This window comes from Aquila chrysaetos, chromosome 2, assembly GCF_900496995.4.
Source record: "Aquila chrysaetos chrysaetos chromosome 2, bAquChr1.4, whole genome shotgun sequence".
Taxonomy (NCBI): domain Eukaryota; kingdom Metazoa; phylum Chordata; class Aves; order Accipitriformes; family Accipitridae; genus Aquila; species Aquila chrysaetos.
Window position 1 is genome coordinate 38,366,975 of NC_044005.1, and position 19,987 is coordinate 38,386,961.

At 44.2% G+C, this 19,987-nt stretch overlaps 1 protein-coding gene across 21 annotated transcripts in view; it reads left to right on the forward strand.

The window, feature by feature from the left end:
• The window catches only part of RAD51B (RAD51 paralog B), a 495,227-nt gene that overhangs the window by 27,746 nt on the left and 447,494 nt on the right, over window positions 1–19,987 (forward strand). For 20 of the 21 annotated variants that reach the window (XR_003925819.2, XR_003925817.2, XR_003925818.2 and 17 more), the window contains exons 2-4: window positions 15,360–15,453; window positions 16,309–16,422; window positions 19,742–19,858. Coding sequence is in view for 12 of the 21 variants with exons in the window: in XM_030031133.2 (XP_029886993.1) it covers window positions 15,370–15,453; window positions 16,309–16,422; window positions 19,742–19,858 (315 nt within the window). In the remaining 9 variants the exon portion in view is untranslated. Of the gene's footprint in view, window positions 1–13,494; window positions 13,814–15,359; window positions 15,454–16,308; window positions 16,423–19,741; window positions 19,859–19,987 lie in introns of those variants that run through there. The other variant, XM_030031088.2, reaches the window with a different exon arrangement.

Genomic DNA, 19,987 nt, shown 5'->3' on the forward strand with positions numbered 1-19,987 from the left:
ACTTTTGGGTAAATATTGCTAGGGGCAACAAGCCATGTTAGAGGCTAAACTGAGGTGACCATCTGCTCTATCAAGTCGTGTTGTTGCAGTTACTACAGAGCTTATCTCTGTTGCTGTTTCTGTTGTCAGACCACTTATCTGATACCACAGATCTTCCTATTGCTCCTGTTTCTTCATCAGCTGCTTTGGTAACCTGTCCCTTTTCATGCCTTACCTCCACTACAAGTCCATGCTGCAATCACAAGTGCCCTAAGCCTCCTGTCTGAACCCCACCTTTGGCAACTTAACACAAATGGGCTGATTGCTGACAAGCTGTAGCTTCCATTAAAGCCTGCAACAGCTGCAGTTGTCAGTGCTTTGGAAGGCAGAAAACATTTTACACACTTGCCTTCAGGCACAAGTATAGCAGCGAGTTTGCAGTTATTGTTCAGTGCCTTTTCTATAACATCCACACAATGGTACATAATAGGCTTTCAGGGCTAAATTCAGCAAAAAGCTTCTCCGGTCAATCTCTTTGAGCTTCAATGTATGTGGAATAATACATAATTTCAACTGATCCTTCATACAAATGCATATACACATAGTGAGTGTGTGTGCTTACATGCATAAACATAGCTGATGGCCTCCACGCTGCACCACTGACTGCATCATAACTTGTACTGGCAAAGAAGAGCCATCACCTGCTTAGCTGCCAACAGCAGTCTGGGCCCACTCACTGCCATTTTCTTGAGTATATGAGATCCAGAGAAGATCCAAAATGAAGCTCCACATACACATGAAGCAGGTTAAGATCTGAGTTGAGTGCTCGTGACCTTGCAAGCTGTGTGTCTGCGTGCTTTGGTACATGGGGAGGTCTCAGTTTGATCTGGCAGGGGGTTAAAGCCTCTTATTGATGAGCACTCAGCTCAGAGAGGGGGGTTAGGCCCATGTTTTTCAAAAGTGTTTTACCTAATGTTTTTAAATCTGATTAAATGTCTAAGGCAAACATGCCATATGATCCTGCTCCATCTTTAAAAAAAAAGGGAGTTACCACCTTGGGGACCCTCTGATGTCTTTGCTAGGGTTTGTCTTCCCCTCTGTGTGCACTCTTACTGCTAATGAGAGTGGTGTGTACCCAGTGTGAGTCAGACCCATCCGCTCCTCTTCCTCAGCTAAGGCATCAACCAAAAGTACTCCCTCCCACCCAGGCTGCTGTGCTGATCCTAGGCATCCTTCTGTTCTGCTGCTGCTCCATCTGTTGGCCACTGGTGCCTATCTGCCATCTCTAATCTCAGTCACGTTGCAAATTCTCCAGGCCAGGACGTGTCTTTTTGTTGTAACATCGATGTGAGCCTGTCCCCAACAGGATCTGTAAGTGCTATGATATCACAGTAAGCATTAAAAAAAGTCTCTTGAAGTCTTTAAAGGATAAGAGCAAGCACCCCAGCTCTGTTCCACTAATAAAACAGCTTGACCAAAGTGTCCATGAGGCACCTCTGTTGCCCCTTTCCATCCAGCCTTGTCTCCCAGTGTCACACCAGAAGGCAAATCCCTGCCGATGACCTGAGCATGCCAGCGGCACCAGTGGAGGGGAGCACAGCTGGTGGGACGCTAGGAGCCTCCTCCCTGGGGCACCTCTGCAGATGACACACAGGTGTCCACATTAGCCGGATGCTGGCATGCTCTAGCGAAACAGATTTTTAACGTTATTGGACAGTCACCTGGCTCTTCAGCAGAGGCTGACTGGAGTTAGCATGGTAATTATATTTTCGTTGATAAATGTGATGACGAAGCACAGCTGCCCTTTGATCTCGCAGTAAAGGCAGCCTGGCCCCCGGCAGCGTGCTTATGGCGGGGCTTTGTGCTGCGTGACTGCTGAAAGCAGCACGAACATCTCTGCGGGTAGCATAGGCTACGGTTGTCCTGGCCCCTGGTCTCTGGCCAAGAGCCAGGCATGCACCCAGCATGACGCTGGTGGTGAAAGTGGTCTTGCCTCTACACTGTGTCCCAGCAAGGCTACCTGTGACCTTACGGCTGCCTGCAAAACCAGACGGAAGCCTGGCCTTGGCTGCTGCCATGTATGGTCCATTAAACCCTATTTCTCTGCTTTATCTTCCATCGCCTCAGTCCTGTCCTTCCTCTCCGCCTCACCAACTGCCTCCTGGCAAGGTCTTAGTGCATGTTAGGGCTTTGGTGTTCGTCTCAACTTCCTGCTTTGGATCTGGCGACTTAATCCTTGCCACTTGACAACTTTTCCTTCGTTGTCACCTTCTCACCGCCTCCCTGTTGTCTCTCCTCCTCCTTGGGAATCCCTCCTCAGCTCAGCTGTGTCCCGTGTTTGGGTGCCTCCACCCAGTTACACACCTTTTACTGCCATCTCCTCCTCACATCTCAGACCTCTGCCTCCCTCCTAGCTTGCCACCATCTCTCTACACCTGCATTTTTCTTGGCTCCTCTGGCATTTCTTCCTGAATGAGTTACCAGCAACTCAAACCACCCGTAGCCAGAGCAGACTTCTGCTCCTCTTTTGCTTCTCACATTCCCTGTTCTCATCCTTTCTCCCTGGCAGACACATAACAAATGGGGGAGGCAGAGCCATCTTCGACCTTCCCTTCTGCTCTTCCTTATTTGCCTGGCCTTTGTGTCTTACCACCTCGTCTCCATCCCCTGAGGTCTCCCTGCTGGGCTAGTGCTGGTGTTCCATATGCCTGTTTCCCGTTACTCGTCCGTACACAAGATGTTTTCTTCAGCTGACCTGCTAGAACATACCCTTCTCCCCACGCCAGTCTGTCTCACCAGCCCACCAAAACCCAGCAAATTAAATCATCTGCATATCCATTTCACATATTTATGAGTGAGATACTAATCCCTGCATAGTGAAAGGGTCATATGTACAAAAGGGGAAATGAGGACACCAGCATTAAAAGGAGAAGTGGGGGCAGGGGAGACCGAGAGCAAGGGCAGGGCAGATGTCAAGGAGGTGAGTTTACAGTGTTGAAAAAAAATGCAGAAAACCGAAACAACAGCAGATCAGAGTATCACTGACAAGCCACATCGATGCTCTTTCCTTGCTACTTCTGCATTTAAGGTCTCACTTTTTCCTGCTCCCTGCACCTCTGTCTTCAGAGCAGAGACCAAGTCCTCCAACTGGCTCAAAAAAATGGATAAAGAAATGAAAAAAAAACAGCAGACACCCCTCTTCTCTGTGCCTTGTGTGATAACAGACACCTCTTCTTCCCTTTCACCCCAGTGGGAAAACCGATCTGTCAGACTGCTCATTTGCGAGGGCAGCCCTCCCAGGCCTCCTCGCCGAATGCTCCATCTGAGCTTCTCCCCCTGTGCGAGCAGGAAAGCTCTTCCCGGCTTCCCCAGCACAGCTCACGCGCCGCGCAGGTCCCAGCCGGCGAAGGATTTGCATGTGATGCCGTTACAGTGACCTCCCAAAACTCGGCCCCGTTTGCCATCTGTTGCGCGCTATTACTTTCCCAGGACACAAAAGCAGGTGAAATGTCTGTTGAATGCCACAGAAACCTCGCAGGCTGCAGCCGTGCTACAATAACGCTCCTTAAAGCAATAGAGAGAGATCCTTCTGTGTGCAAGAGCTCCTTTCAGATTGGGTTGGGGTTTTTTTATTGCCCTGTAAAGGATTCTGCAATGAGTGAGCTGGAGATTTGACAGTTGCATCCCAGTCATATTTTAACACAAGGCAGACAGCAGATGCTTCAAGAAGATTATATTTCTTCATGTACATCGGGTCTCCAGGGAGATTACGCATTCAGGGTCAAGGGCTTTAAGGGGCTGGCTCTACGGCCCCGCAGGAGGATTGTTCTGTTTCCAGCAAAAAATATCTGTAAAGCACAGGGCGTTCTGCCAAGCCGCCTATATGGAGTCAGCAGGAAATGCTGCTCCCAAGAGAGATTTTACCTACGGCTCTGTCAGGGATAGCTTTTATTATAATAATAGCAGCTGATCAAATAGCCCCCAGTGCTATAACACCTTGCAGCCTGAGTATCGGGGCTGAGCCTGAGCAGAGGAGCAGTGCTTACTCATTGGACTGTAAAAAGGTTATTCATGTGGGGGAAAACTGTCTGCCTGTGTAAAGGCAGGCAGAAATGGGCACTTTGTAACAGTATGGTGTTTTTGAAATGCAGATATCTTGGCCAAGGCGATCATCAGCTGGCCAGCACAGAAGACCTTGCAAGGGACAGAATTATGTCCAAAGATGCAACGAAAGCCCTCACGGGGTCCCCACTGTATACACTGACAAGCCAGAGATGATCTAAGTTTTAATGAGGTTTTACAAAGAAGCTGCCTTCTCCTACCCCCAATCCTGCACTACTGCTAATTGATCTCCTTTGTATATTGAGGGATTAAGACTGAGCAAGGCCTGCTAGAATGGGAATTTCCAATTCCACAAGACTTAGGAATCCAAACCTTGACACCAGCCCTTCTAAAATCCAGTCCTGAGAATATCAGTAACTATCAGTAAAATTCCAGTACAGATCAGGCACTCCAGGGTGCCAGCTCACAGCCGCGGTGCTCAGAAGCCATTGGAGCCCCCTCCGGCACCAGCCTGGCCCAGTGCAGGCAGGTGGTGGTCCCCCAGGCTCCGGCAGGTGGTGAAGCTGGACTATCCCAACAGGGAGAGCCTGTGCAGCCCAGCTGCTTGCAAGGAAAAACCATACACCAGCACAGACACGGGCCTTTCCACGCCAGTTCCTGAAAAAAAGGAAAAGGTAGCGAGCGTCCTTAGCCTGGACTAAATTCTCTGTTGTTCTGTGTCTCGTGCAGTTGCTCGTAGCTCGCGGGCTCAGTGTAAAATGCTACTAAATCACAAAGGGAATTTTTTATGCTCACTGGATGCTGAAATAGGTAACAGCACTGGATGAGAACCAAGGGGAACATGGACCTCACTTATTACTAAATCCTACCTCAGACAAAGATGCTTTGAATTTCCATCAGTGTTTTCCTAAGGAAGGAGCAAACATTAACCAAGGAAACCAGAATTTACCTCAAGTGCTGAAATCTGCACAAGAGAAAAGAGCTGGTTTTAGCAGGTGCCCTCCAAAGCCTGCAGAGCTGTATGGGGCATCGGTTTGGCTTTTCAGTGCGGCTGGCCTTCAAACATGAACTGCCCAACCATGTTCCCCCCCCGCCCCATGCACAGAGTTTAATGGTGCTAGAAACAGTGAATGTCAGGAAGCGTTTGTGCAGTGGAATGTAGAAACTATGGTTAGATAAAGCAGCGATCACAAGAGGGGCTGCGTATATATTAAAGAGCCCTTCAATGGATGTCACAAATAGCCCTGATTTCTCTCTTTACCCTGCAAACAGCTGCCATGTGCTATAGTCCCCTTGCAGGGGAGTAAATTTAGCAATGAAAGAAGGATGGTTCAGGATGCCTGTCAGAATGTGCTTTCCTGGCACCTAGTCCACCCCCTTGCTAGGGGTCAGCAGCACTGCAGTAGCCAGCCTCAGGGGACCGGGGGGTCAGGACATCCCTGTCACATCTCCTAGAGCAACAGGGGGTCTGGGGTAATTCTCTGAGCTCCCCCAGTCAGCGAACCGGATAGAAATGCCACGTTTAGCCACGACGTTTGGATCTAGATCTAACCTTTTTCAGGCTTGGGACTAAATGAGTTTCTGAGGGGTATGTCTGGAGCACAGTTATTCAGAAGCAATGCGATAATAAATTTCATTTTACTCAAGCCATCCTTGGTGTATGCGAACAATATCTTGCTCTTCTTGGATTCCCTCAATATCCACAGTTTTGTGGCTGAAGTAGTGGCAGCAATTTCCTTTTTTCTCAACATTTTGAACAGGCAGCAGGAGGAACGGAGGGACTGGTAAGCAGGGGAATTTAGCAGTGGGGAGGAGAAACTGAGGGAATTCATGCCCATCCCAACCTATTTTTTCCATTTCTTTTAAAATCTGTAAAAAGTTTTGATGTTATGTGTTGACTTCGGTTGTTGACAGACTGCATGAAAAGAGCCAATGTGTTACTCTAGGCATTTCTGGCAATATGAAGGAAAGCTATCCAGTTAAGATCAGCAGCTAACCCACAACAAAGCTTAATCTCCAGCCAAAAGCTTAATCCAACAGAAACCAAACATCTGCCCTTCTTGGGCGCTCTGGGATGGAGACAGAGGTCTTGGCTTCTGGGATGGCTCCAGAATTGTTCTTCATCGTCTGACTCCTCCCAGATGGCAAAGCAGGGCATGTGCACTCGCTCTGTGGTTTAGGTAGGAGACTGCAGCGTGGGGTGGCAGATGCCAGGCTCTCAGAATTACAGCTACAAAACCTCAGGCTGAACCATACGTAGATCTAGTACAAATAACAGTATCCCTCCCTTGCCCTGTAAAACCTTCTGCTATTTCTGGCCTTGCTGTCCCAGCGTCTCTTTTCATACACAGCAGATTGAGACCATTATCCCTGGAATAAGAGTGTGCATGCTGCTTTTTTTTTCACTACATCTCATTCCTGACCTCTGCCACTTTTTTACTATTCTAGTCCTGGTTTATAATAGGAAATTGAAAGCCCAAAGATTTTCTTCACATCTGACATTCATTCATCCTCCCAGCTTCTTTTTTTCCCTGTCAGATTAAAGGCAGAGAGAAAGAAACAGCCAAAACTGTGTGTTTATCGTCCATATTTTTAATACCACAAAACCTGATTCTGTTCTTAGTCTTGCTTTGTGTAACTTTATTCATTTCACTGACCTTATTCTGAATCCTCACCAATGTAAGAAGGAAGTCGGGTGATTATTTAAAGAGTATTTGTTTTAAACATAGTGTTGAGAGTTAAGACAAACAAGTCTCATGCTCATCTGCCCATTTCCCAGCCCTGATGACTTGTCTACATTCCTGATCTTATCATTCAAGCCCAGATATTTGAAAAGTGACCACAGATTTAGAGTGACTCAAGTTTTACCAGTTTGGGACATCTCTATCCCGATTTTCTTCAGATGGCTCCAGTTAAGAGTCTGGCAGCTGTGTACCCCTGGGGATGAAAGTATTTCAAGCTGGAAGCCCTACAATCAAGCCAGCTCAAATCAGAGGCTTTTAAAAATCATTTGGCCTTTGTATGTGAGTTGGTGAGTCCCCGCTGTGAGGTGATGGAAACACGCAGCTCCCAGTGGAAGCTGAATGAGAGCCAGTTGAATTAAACCTTTGGTACCATAAGGCTGTTGAGTCACACAGCCCAGGATATACCTGTCCCCGCTGATGCCATGACAGCGCAGCTCTAATGAAAGTCAGTGACAAATGCAGGATGGCTCTGTCTTCTGTCAGCTCAGAGGCACCTTTCCTTATAGTGCACTTTATTTTGCAAGACTGGGAGTCTTCTCATTTCATGCCCTTTCCCTCCTGGATGTGAAAACTCCTGAGGTTTGGGAAAATATGCCTTCAATGACTGGATTGGATTGGACTGTGATGCTTCCTGCAGATTTATAAGTCTATATCCTAAAGACCACTGAAACAAAAATTCAGTCATTGGGCAATTAATAGGACCCCGGTTCAGCAAAACAGCTAATCATGCATTCAGCTTCTTGCTGTACAAATGTCCTATTTTACTTCAATTAAGTATAGGCTTAATTTGCTGCATAGTTCATTTAATATAATTTGCTGTAGTGATTTAAAAAATAGCTATGACTCTGTAAAATCAATTTGTCATGGGTAGTCAACGTAGGGTGAGGATAATGTGATCATAGCTATGGCATCATGCCCAAGCAGTGAATGGCAAACCTGCTTGCCTGGATACTCTCTACAGTAATTGAGTTTGCAGTAGTGGAGTCCTGCAGTGATATTTGAATATATTATTGCTGTGTGCTCATCCCAGTAAAATGGATAAGAAGCACCATGCTTTAAGGTAAAAAATAATCACCACAGAATTAATTTGATGTCTTCTTTCCTCTGTGGGTAAATTCTTCAATAATTATCCACTAAGAGATCTCTTGCATCTGTTTGCCAATACTGCTAAGACACAGGACACTGGGTCTCTGGTTTGATCTTGTTTTAGACTGCCAGGTTCCTTGTAGGTGTGTGAGAGTGAGTAACATTCAATTACGGGGCATGAAGATGTCTCATTCTTTCAGGGCCAAGCAGAAAACTGTAAGGCACAAACACTGTGGGACTGAAGATCTTCCTCTGCTTTTTCTGCCCAGGTTTGGTGGTTTCTACGCTCTTCCATGCCACTCAGCCACCTTTGGAAACAGTTCAGCAACATCTTCTGGGGAGGATGGTGAGGATGTCTGGAGCAGTTTCCTTTGTAGTCCCAGCCATAGGGATCTCATTCATCGCTTTAAAAAGTAGAATGAAAAGCATGCAAGAGCCAAAGGCCCCAGACTGAAACGATTCATGGAATGAAATGTTCCAGGCTTTGCTTGCTGGTTTGTGTGTTTGTTGTTTGAAATAAGAGCTATTTGGCTCAGTTCAGCTGCTGGGTTATCAGAGCAATTAATCTGTAACATCACAAAGTGAAGACTTCTTTTCCAAAAACCAAGGCACTTGCACTGCCATTACTGATTTGGAACATGCTCCTCAGGTGGTGAGCTGAACAGAAATAGTCACATCAGGGTTTTTTTTGACATTGTATGTGAATGAGTCTGTCTTTTTTTCAGGGGCACCCCCATTTCTGGCAACTGCACAGAGATGAGTGTCTGGGATCTACCCTTCTCTGCTGGTGTTGTCCAAGCAAAAAAGCTCGTCTCTTGGGAGAGTCCACTGGCTCCCTTTGTCTCTTTTCTCCACTGAAGAACCCTGCGGATGGAGCAAGGGCTGTACCTGAAAGCAACAGATGTGTAACTGCTAAACCCAGGCACCATCAGTGTTAATTTCAAGGTGTCTGACTCTCTGTGTGATGACAAGGGGTACGCAGTGCACTTTCTCTACTGTTCACTGTGAGGTGCTTGGATTTTTCTAGTCTAATTGCAGCTTCTCAACAGAGGCTGGCTGCTGTGAAGGATCACAGGGTGACGTGCTGGATGTGCCTGTCCCCAGAGAACTGGGCTGATCAAAGAGGAACCACTGAACTACTGAGTTTGCTTCCATAGCTGGTCACAGTGCAACAGATCTCCTTCACAGGACAAAAGTCTAAATATAGCTCAAGTTTCTGACTAATAGGGTATGCGGCAGTTTTTCCATGCTTTAGCAACAAAAAGCTGCAGTGAGGACCTAAGGATTACCTCAGTCAGATATTATCTGCTTTGTGCAATGCTCCTAAAGGCCTACTGCTGTGATATTTGTCATTTCTTGGTCTACCTCAGCATCCCAGGGAAAGCTGCAGGAAATTTTGTGGCGAGAGGGGCAAGGCCTGGTGATTGCAGACATCACTACTGGGACAACCCCAGCACCTCAGTAAACAGAAACTCAAGATAAGGCACTAAAAAAGGGGTGCTGGTAGGGCACAGGCAAAAGGCAGGAGGAGGTCATGTTTGTTTTATGTAGCGTAAATTGGGTTTAGCATGTACAGGTAAAGAACTGCTCCGGTAATGACAACTCCACGTTGATTATTATACTGCCAATCTACCAGTTCATTGCCTTCTCATCTAACAAAAATGTAACAGGGAAACAGAAAAAGCCCAAAGACTTGAATGACTCCTGCTGTCCCTTTAACCAGAAAAAGCTAAATGAAGTAGGAAGCTGATCTTGGAGGGTAATCTGCTTACATGAGTACAGGCTAAAAGTGGAATAATCCCTGAGGTCTCTCATTTTGTTTGCTGTAGTTTGGGCAAAAAGCAAATGCAGCTGAATTTTCCAAAGCTGTAATGTGCAGGTGGGTCTGTCCTTCTGCCTGCAATAGCAGCGAAGGTGGCTAGTCTGCTTTTCTGTAAAAAGGGTAGGAGGTACAGATGCTCTCTTTCAAAAACTTGACATTGCTGCTGAATATTTCTGAAATGGTTTTGGGGGTGATGGATAATTCTGAATCCACAGTGACATGTGTGAAGAGGTAGAAAACAGAAATACCTTCTGCCTGTCCTGAGAAAAAAAGCTTCTTTTTTCCTGGGTGTAAATGTGTGTAGTCAGGCAGGTCTTCACTAATACCTGAGGAGGATTCATTATAATTGGGTTTAATCCTTCCTGAGCAGGAGGAAAAAGGTTAATTGCCTGTGCAGAAGCATTTATCTGGTCCACAGACTGTTCAGAGAACTGGGGGAGAATCAGTCAGAATGAGAAGATGGGCTAATTTTTCACAGGTCTGTTGTTCTTGATCTGTTTATTATAGCCAATGGTAACAGCGAGGTTGTGCTGAGCAGCTTGTAGAAAAAACAGAAAGATGGTTTCCTTTCCTTGTACCCCATCCCTGGAGCAGATGCTGTTGGGAAAGTCTCAAGTGAAGTAGCTTTGCTAAAGCTGTGCTGGTATGGACGGCATGGAAAATAAAGCATTTTTAACCAGGGTGCAGGCCTCCTTGTGAGATCCTTTAATTTCCTTTTTTTGAGATGGGGGAACCTCAAAGGGTTGGAAGTAAATTTCCATCTCCTTTGGGGAGACAGCAACAGAGAGACTACTTCATTGGAGGCTCCTTTGTGTACTGTTACTGAGCAACCTCTTGGGACCTTAATCCCAGGAAAGCATGGGCTGGTCTATAATCGCTTTCCAGTCTCAGGAGCACATGGGTGTTTTTTTTTAAAGAATGTGGTAGGCATCACGTAGATAACCCCAAGGTATAAGAATATATTAAACTAATTAGACACTAGTCACCAAGCATAAGCTGGGGAATTGCTCTGAATATCTGGATTACCCTTGTGAGTCAGAGTTGTTGCTGTGTTCTCAGAGTGAACTCTTTTGGGGAGACACTTTCCTTTCACAGGGGTAGGGGAACACTGCTAATTTTAAGGCAAGAATTGATAGTTGGAAAACAGTAATAAACCTAAGGATTGTAGTCAGTATCAGTGAGCTGATGCTGTGTTAGTAATTAAGTGAATGATCTGAAATGTTCCAGAATGTGGAACTATTATCTGAAGATGCTCACAAAAGGCTGTCTTGGGCTTGAGGAAGAAACTTTTCTGTGGATTGTGTTCCAGAAAGGAAAAATTTTGCCATTATCTTTTCAGTTCTGGAGGCTTGCAGAATTACTTAACAGCTGAATATTTACTTGGGTAAGAACTGATAAGTATTTTATCCCGTGCCCTTCAAATCAGACTCTCTCCCTTTTGGCTTGCCCTTAGCAAGCTAATCACCATTCCCTTTTTTATTCTAATTGGTATGTTTGATGTTAGAGCACTCTGCTTCTGTGAGACTTCTTTGGTCCTTGCTGTTATGTTTTGCTTTCTGTAAGTCTTGCTCCAGTGTTGCCAGTTTAAAGGACCTTCTTAAATTAATGATGTGGTGAAGCCTAGTTCTTATAAAGTAACCATCTCTTAGCTTTATTAATCCCTTATTATTATGAGTTCCAGGGGCAGTTAAAGGGTTAGACTAGAGTAGTTTGCTGCTGTATCACGCCCAACACATAAGTCTATTGGGCTGGCACTACTTACTCTGTTTACAGACTAAATAGGTAAAAACAAAACTGGGAAGGAAAACAGATACCCTATCAATAAGGGGCTTGACCAAGGTCACAAAGCAGAGCTGTTTGCAGAGTGCCCTGATTCCCTAGCGACTACTGTCCTAGTCAAACATACGGAAGCTATGGAGCTGCCTGCCGTGTTGCTGCTTGAGAACGTTGATGGTGACTAGGTGCATGTGAACACTTCTCTGATTATCCTCTAGATATATAGTATTAACTTTCTCGAGTTACATGAAGAAGATGATGCATGATTATTTGCCAGTAGGTTATGCAGTAGGTGTATCTGCATAACTGAGAAGTAGAGTGTGGAACAGTCGTGACTCCACTGAGAAATGAGATGCAACAAACTTGCAGGAGAGGCACCAGGGTATAATGATTTTGCTCACAATCATCTAAACTACCTGGCTGGTAAGATTTGCTTGCCTTGCTCAACATCCCAAAACAGTTCTCTGGTTTAATACAGGTATTCTGGTTTTGTAGAAAATGGGAAGGAAGCCTGCTGGCCTGGAGGTAAAGGGGAAGCCCTGCTGCATTTGTGGGAGGGGAAAAAAAATCATCAAGGCAATGTTACTTTTTCCTGCACCTCTGGTGGGAAGGTAGGGCTCCTGCCACCTCTGTACCAAGCAGGAAATAGTAGTCCATGACAGTTATACTGTGGTCATGCCCTCCTGTTTCCACTGAAACTAAACTGCAGCAACAGACATCCTTTCCCCTCCCTTAGACTTACATTTTTCAAGTCAACTTTTAAAGGCCAACTACACTAGGAGGAGCTCTTCCTCCTCTATTTCATCTCTTCTCTCCCTGTTCAGGTAGCTATTCCCTAAAGGTCTGAGTTGCTTTTGTATGGGCTGCTTACTCCCTGTCCAGCTTCTTAAATCCTCTGGACTTCTTTGGGCATGTAAGGTCCCTTCAGGGTATGAATGAAACACTAATTTCACTGACCCTTTTTGATACTACAATTGTTGGGCATTTCGTTATAGTCAGCTTCTTGCTATGTTTCTCCTGTCTGCTAGTTTGGAAAAGTGGCTGAAGTGTTCTGTATTTCGCAGCTTCACTGTAGCGTTTCTTTTTCAGTACAGACAAAACCCCAGCCATGCAGTTCCCAAGGCACAGGCCTTCAGTAAACATCCTAGGTACTATTGGTCCATTTTTTTCTCCAGCTAGGTTAATTTTTAGATCCGTGAAGATTATACAGACAACATATATACAATACTAACTTCAGTACTTTCTAGTATAAGCTAGAGTGAGTTGGAAAACTCACCCTACAGACATTACTAAAGTTACGTTAGTCACATTTGACAACTGATTCTCCCTGTTACATTCACATTAAGGGTAATAGCTTCTTCAGTCAGAAAGCATTTCTCCTGGAGCTGGCAGCAGGCCAGATGTTTGTAAGCCCTCAATTTGAAGACAAGAATCATTATTCCAATATTCTTTACTAACAAATGAAAGAACGTGTAGCACATTTCATCCTGAAGACTTTCAAGTTTTGTAGATGGTTTATGTGCAGAGGACAACAGGAATTTCTAGGGTAAAGCATGGAAGCACTGTGAAAGGCAACCCCCGAGGATGCCCGCATCGAGGTTTCCGTGCCTGGAGCACACTTATTTACTCCACCTCACCAGCCTGGCTCACGTTCACGAGCAGGGATAAACACTAAACAGCCCCTCCTTCCCCCCAAAGCTGCTTCTGTTCTGATGGAGGGGGTGCAGGAGGAGCACCACCCCGGGCGGCACACCGGCGGCGGCCGCAGAGCCCTCACTAGGCTGCGCCGCCGCCGCCGCCATCACAGGCCGCAAGGCGGCGCGCGCCCGCTCCCGTTCCCGCCTTTCCGCCCCACTCCCGGCATGCCCTGCGCGCCACGGGCTTTCACGGGTGCAGGGGGAGTGGCGAGAGCGGAGCCAATCGCGAGTGCAGGCCTTGCCCGCCGGCCCCGCCTCCTCGCGCCGCCGCGGGGAGCCTTTGAAAAAGTTCTCAGGTGCACGGGGGCTCTCTCCTCCTCGGGCGGGCGGGTCAGGCCCGGCCCGGCCCGGCCCGGCGGGAGACCCCGGAGCTGCGGGGGCGTAGGCCGGTTTGCGGCGGGAGCGAGGTTTCGGGGGCGATGGGGGGGCCGGGCCGGGCCGGGCCAGGGCTCCGACTGTGGGCTTAGCCCCGGGTCCCGGACCGATGGGGCGGGCGGGCGCCTGAGGCACGTGGGCTGGGCGGCGGGAGGGGAGCCCTGTGCCGCCGCAGCGCAGCCGCCTTCAGGTGTTGGGGTCGTAAGTTCATTTTCCTCATCCCGGGTGAAGTGATACCGTCAAGCTGTCGTGCAGCACCCGTGTCACCCGGTGTAAGTCCGTGCCGATAGATGTGTGTACGTTTTCCCCCTCACGGGTGTCCTTATCCACCTGCCCGGCCCGGTACCACAAAGAGGGCGCAGGCGGCGCTCCTGCCGGCGTCTGCTGCGACCGCTTCAGTCCCAAAACCAGGTCCCAGAGGTTGTGCCTAGGGTTTCGTTCAGCTGCAGCGGTATGTGGTGTATGTGCAAACCCAGAAACCACCATAATGCTCGAGGCAGAGCGTGCGGTTGGTGTTATAAATGGTTATTAATACAGCTAGTAGCTTGAGGGACGCTGAACTCTTCAAACATTTGATTTTCCTCCTGTCTAAAGAGGATTTTGTAGAGGGGGCAATAAAGTTTCCGTCTTGTGAAGATGTAGAGTCCTGTGCATCCGCAAAAGTTGTAGCAATTTCACATTATTTAAAATCTTTTTTATTTTGCCTAAACTTTTGGCTGAATAAATACTAGGAATAGTGCCTAAATAACATGTGTGAAACGGCTATGTGCTTGAACATACATATAGGTCAGGAAAATGTGTGCTTTAGGTTGTACTGAGCTGAATACTATCCTGTGGAGTTTTGTTCAGTAGAATAGAATAACAAAAAAAAAAAAAAAAGGGACAAATGCAGTTAGCTGAGGGCTAAGGGGAGAAGGGTTTGTAGTGGCAGTGTAATCGTACCTGCTAAGTAAAATAGTCTTAAGGCTTATCTGAAATAATCAGATACTCTTTAAGCAGCAATCTTGGTAAATACAATTTGTGTAAGTGACTGAATATACCACAATTGTTGCTGCCTTGGTCCAATGGTATTTTTGTTCACTTTTAGAACAAAATAATATTTACGTTGTAATTCGTGTCTTCATGTGGTTAGCTTTGGCCTCTGGTTTCCTTTAGACTGTTGGCTAAATTAAATATCTCTTTATTAACTGTGATTTCTTCATAAATTGTTACATATGAATGTTATGAGATGGGTTTGACTAGCTTGACCATCTTGAGTCTTGCATGCTAAAGTATGTTTCCAGCCCTTTAGTCTTTCTGGTGTCTCCTTTCCGGGTCCTTCCTCTTCTTTCAACATATGTCACAAATCCTGGGTCACCAGAACTGGGTGTTGTGTTCTAGCAGTGTATGTTCTAGGGCTAAATACTTACTGTGATTACTATTCGTGTTTAGGCATCTAAAGGTAACCTTATTTCTTTCCAGTGCAGTATAGCATGAGGAGTTCTTGTTCAGTTCACCACTAAATAATTTCCAGCTTTCTTATGTCCCAGAAACATCTGCCCTATAAACATTGCTGACTCTTCTGTTCTTACTGGCATGATCTCATGCGTGGTCAAGTATGAGGAGATATAATTTAACGTAACTGCTTTCAGAGTGGTAATATAATTTAATGTGACATAGACTTATATGGGAAGTCTATATCACATTAAATTTTATATACATGCACACACACATGTGCACACACTTTCCGGTTCTTTAGCAAGGATTGAGTGTAGTTGTCCACATAGTCATATTCCAAGCATCTTTCAAAAATTTTTTTCTTTTTTTTTTCCCCTGTAGATTGGGGAGCATGGCTGCTAAGAAACTAAGAAGAGCAAGGTTGTCTCAGGAGCTGTGTGAAAGGCTGAGTCGCCATCAGATCACTACCTGTCAGGTGAAAGAGTTATTTTATGTTTGTCGGGGGGTGTTTTTTGGGGGTGGTTTTTTGGGTTTTTTTTTTTGGAGGGGTGGGGTGGGTGGGGCTTGTTTTTTAATGCATGTACTGTTTACTTTTTTGTAGTTTTAATTTGCAGGGAGCTGAGCTTTATAGAAAGTAGGGGGCATTTCAGGCTCCATCTGGCCTGCTGCCTTCTAAAAATATACCTTTAAAATGATAGATGCCTAACTAAAACATTTAAACTTGTATATACTTACTACCTTCACTTCTAAACATCCTGAGGATGCTTTATTTTAGCAGGGGTGTGCAGCTACTGTTGTATGGAGTAAGACATCCATTTGTGAACACTTCACAAAAACACATGTATAGTACATAATCTAGTGTGTGAACCTGCTGTGATGTTACGCTATCAGTTATGGGTTGATTCAGTAGTATGTTCTGAAGTTGTTATGAATCCTCACCTAAAGAGAGCCAAGAGTCCCTATATATTTCAACAGTATGCATCATAGTTACTGGATCTAGCCCTAGGACTGTGGTCTAGAAGACATGATGTATTTTGAGTGTTTTTCAGGTAGAGACTTTTGTGGGCAAAAAGCTGTTACCTTGTTGCAATTCCACCACACAGTTCTTGAATGTTTGGTCCTTTGACTCCATGTCCCTTAAAATATGAATACAATTTATTTTAATACACTGGTATCAGAGAAAGGTAGGAGAGATACAGCATAATAGTGTATAACATGGCACAGTTGGTAAACCTGTGGAATGTATACTAGTTGTGTATAAATTGCATCAGTTTAGTCCTCAGTCCTGATTTCTAGGTTGAACTCTCTGAACTGTTCTATCATCTTCCAGGACTTTTTATGTCTTTCCCTCTTGGAGCTAATGAAAGTAACGGGACAGAGCTACTATGATGTGCAGAAACTTCTTTGTAGAGTCAGCCGAGCTTGTGCTCCCAAAATGCAGACAGTAAGTATGCTTGTGTTGATTCTGGTTTTGATACACTATCTGGGAAAAAGCTAAACAGTGTCACTCATCTTTTTACCTGGGAGGTTTGTGATGTCTTAGTTTGCACAATGAAATAATATTTTTATTTTTAAATTTAGATCTCTGAGGCACTTTAGTTTGATGCAGTGACTTTTATTAGGCATTATAGCCTCAAGAGATTGTTCAGGCTTGCAGAACAATCTGAGTGCAGCAGGGAAATACAGCATTTTCTCTTGCAATCCGGTATATAAAAATTGCTTCTAGTTTGGACCCTGCAAGTAAAAAAAACAAAAACAAACAAAAAACAAACAAACAAACCCCATTGTTTAATACAAGCAAAGAATAAGAATTTCAGTGTAAATTGGTTTTAGATATAAAATTGGTGCCAAGAAGTGAAGTGGTCCTGAAAATAACTTCTTGAGGAATTTTCCATCCATGAAAATGAGCTGTAGTGTGCTTAGGCTACAGGTAGCCTAACTGGGGAGAGTGCAAGAAGCAAACAGATCTTAGCTGCAATGCAGTGGCTGGATTTTGTTTTCTTTTTTGAATTCAGGTGAAAAGATGTCAAAAATGATGTCTTTTTAGAACAGAGAGGACATGGACAGTTCTGACCTGTGTAAATGCAGCCTGCTTTTTTTTCCTGAAAAAAATAAGCCATGTCAAAGGTTATTATGCGTAATTGGCATAGTAATTGTAGCAGTAACTCTGTGAAACTTTAAATTCACAAACATACTGCATTAAAGTTAGCGATATGTAGAATTAATATGACTTATACCAAATGGATTAAAAGCTAGCTAATTACTAGTTTTCCATCAATAACTATTACTAATCAATAAATTGAAGACAGGTGGAAGTTTTAAGGAGAGTTCTAGCATTTGCTTTTGCCTGTCATCCACACATCACTATTCAATCAAATTTCTTTGCTGAGAAGCGTGGCAGATACTGAAGTTTGTCAGACAGCTGTTGTCAAGGACTGTTAATACAGAGCCAGCTGATAGATGACCAGCTATGTAAGTGCATACAAGACAGAGCTGTACCTCTAGAAACAGAGGATGTTACTATTTTTAAGGGATGTGGACTGAATCTTTGGAAACACAGGATTTCAAATGGACTTCAGGTCAGAGTGACTGTTGTACATCATGACTGATGTAGCAAGAAGGTATGACAGTATCTTTGAGTAAAAAAATAAACATATTGGATAATAGGAGTTATAAATAAGGGGAAAATACTGTCCAGATACAACATTGGAAGCACTGGCAGCAAAACTTGAGAGTATGCCAAGATATACAGTAAAATTCTAACTTCTGGAAAACTTGCCTTGCAGTATGAAGTACAGAGTGAAGCCTACTGAGCTCATCAGAGAGGAAGTTGGTTAAGGGGTGACTTGATCACATTATATGCTGAGCAGAAAAGGATAATTATATTAGAGGTCTCTAGAGTCTAGCTGAACAAAAAGCTGAACAAGATCCAGTGGCTGGAAGATAAATTACAAAATAAATCCCTGAAATTGGAAGTAATAAGAAAATCTTTAGAAACGAACATAAGTTACTATTGGAAAAGGTTGTCTAAAGATGTGGTAATTTTTCATGCACTTGGACTCCTGATTCAACGATTTAAATTTTTTTTTTTTTTTTTTTTACTGAAAGGCAGTCTGGTTCAACCCTAATTTTGTGGGTTAAATACAGAAATCACTGGGTAAAATTTCAGAGTCCATGTTAGGCAGGAAGGCTAGACTAGAATATTGTTTCCATGGTCTACAAGGTTTGTTTCCAGCCTACAGGGTTTAAGTCCTGTCAGAGGTTAAACAAGAAATGATTAAATTAAAATATGTTGCAAATCCTTCTTCATCAGTACATGTATTCACTCTTAAAGTAAAATTGAGTGTAAACTCTTATCCCATTTGAGTGAGGTAAAATTAGTTGTTTTTTGTAGTGGCCTGTTCTGTGTCTTGAAAGCTATTTTTTGTATATTTCTCCTCAATAGAACTGAAGAACAGTGAAGGTCTGAATGAATTTCAGATATTATTCTAATAAGCTACCTGTTATAACATAGGGAAGAACTGTAGCCTAAAAAAGGAAGGTACAAGCTACCTTATCTTAGCCTGCTTGTAGAACTAGCTGGAATTTTTTTCTGATCAACTTCAGCAAAAAATGCTCACTTGTTGGCCCAACAAGCATAGACTAAAACATCTAAGATTCAATGGTGTGGTTATTTACTTAGTTATCAATGATTCCGGTGGAAGTGCTTCCATAGTATACCATATTCCCAGCAGACTATCTTAAGACTGGGATAAATCTGCTGCCTGCATTTCTCTCGGGCATAGAGAAATTGGGTTTTCTGGAGTGGTCAATCATGGAAGGTTATGGTGGTACGCTGTGACAGGGCTTCAAGAGTCCCTGTTGTTGGGCCAGGAGTCTGAAACTTCTAGGAACCCTTAACTATTACTAGAGCAACAACCTTTAGATCTTGGACGTTTCCTTTAAAAATCAAGCTTCTGATGGTCAGGTTGCTCAGTGGTTGAGGAATGTGTCAGTTTTAGCAGAGTTCTGCAAGGTGTGAACAAGACCTTTTTCTTTTGGAAACATCATAATTTGGTGTTTCCAGATCAGCATTTCCATTTTGTTGTTTCTGCTCTGTCTGGTTTAAATTGATTCCCCAAATGAAAATAATTCTTATGAACTAGAATTCTGATCTTGGGCCAGTTCCTCTAGTCAATGAACTATTTTCAGTTCTGTACCTGTCCTGTCTTCTTGACTAGTCTTCCTCACAAAAGTGGAAAATTATGAATGGCTACAGGATCAGCCTAGGCTTGTTCAAAGACTTGAGAATCTTTAGCAAACCTTTTCTTCAACCCAGGTGGTTTCAAATTGGTAACGAATGTTGGCCAGGGAGTTCTTGGTTTTAGGTTTCATGTGAGTGTTCTGCATTGGTCACTAACCATCCACATAGTGTTTACTTATTTAAAAGTTGGAGTTTTATGTGTTGAAAGCAAGCCTCGTTGAATAGGAGCAGAGAAAACCTTTGACACATCATTGTTAAAGGCTTATTATTTAATATTGTGGTGAGGGAAATACAACAAACTTTTAAATTTACTCTGTGAGCTATAAATGAGAGATAAATGCAAGGAAGGGTGATGAGCTAGGAGAGGACTATAGCTGAAGATAGGAATAGTTTGCTCATTGGCAAGTGTTAAGTCATTCCAGGTTGATGAAAGCAAATATGAGAAGTTTGCTATTTCCATTAAAAACAAAAGCATTTTCTGGTTTGTTTAGTTCTTTTGCTTTTTTCCCTCCTTTCATAGGCTTATGAAATGAAACTGAGGAAGTCTGTCAATTCCTCTTCAGCCTTTTTATCCACCACACTGCATAGTTTGGATAAAGTCTTGCATGGTGGAGTGCCCTGTGGATCCCTCACAGAGGTAACTTGTTTAATATATTTTACTGCAGTTGCACATCACACCTAGAAGTCAAAAGTCACAGATAGGTTGGACTGTCTTGTGTCAGGTGCTTTAAACACAAAATACACAAAAATTTTAGATGACAAGTGC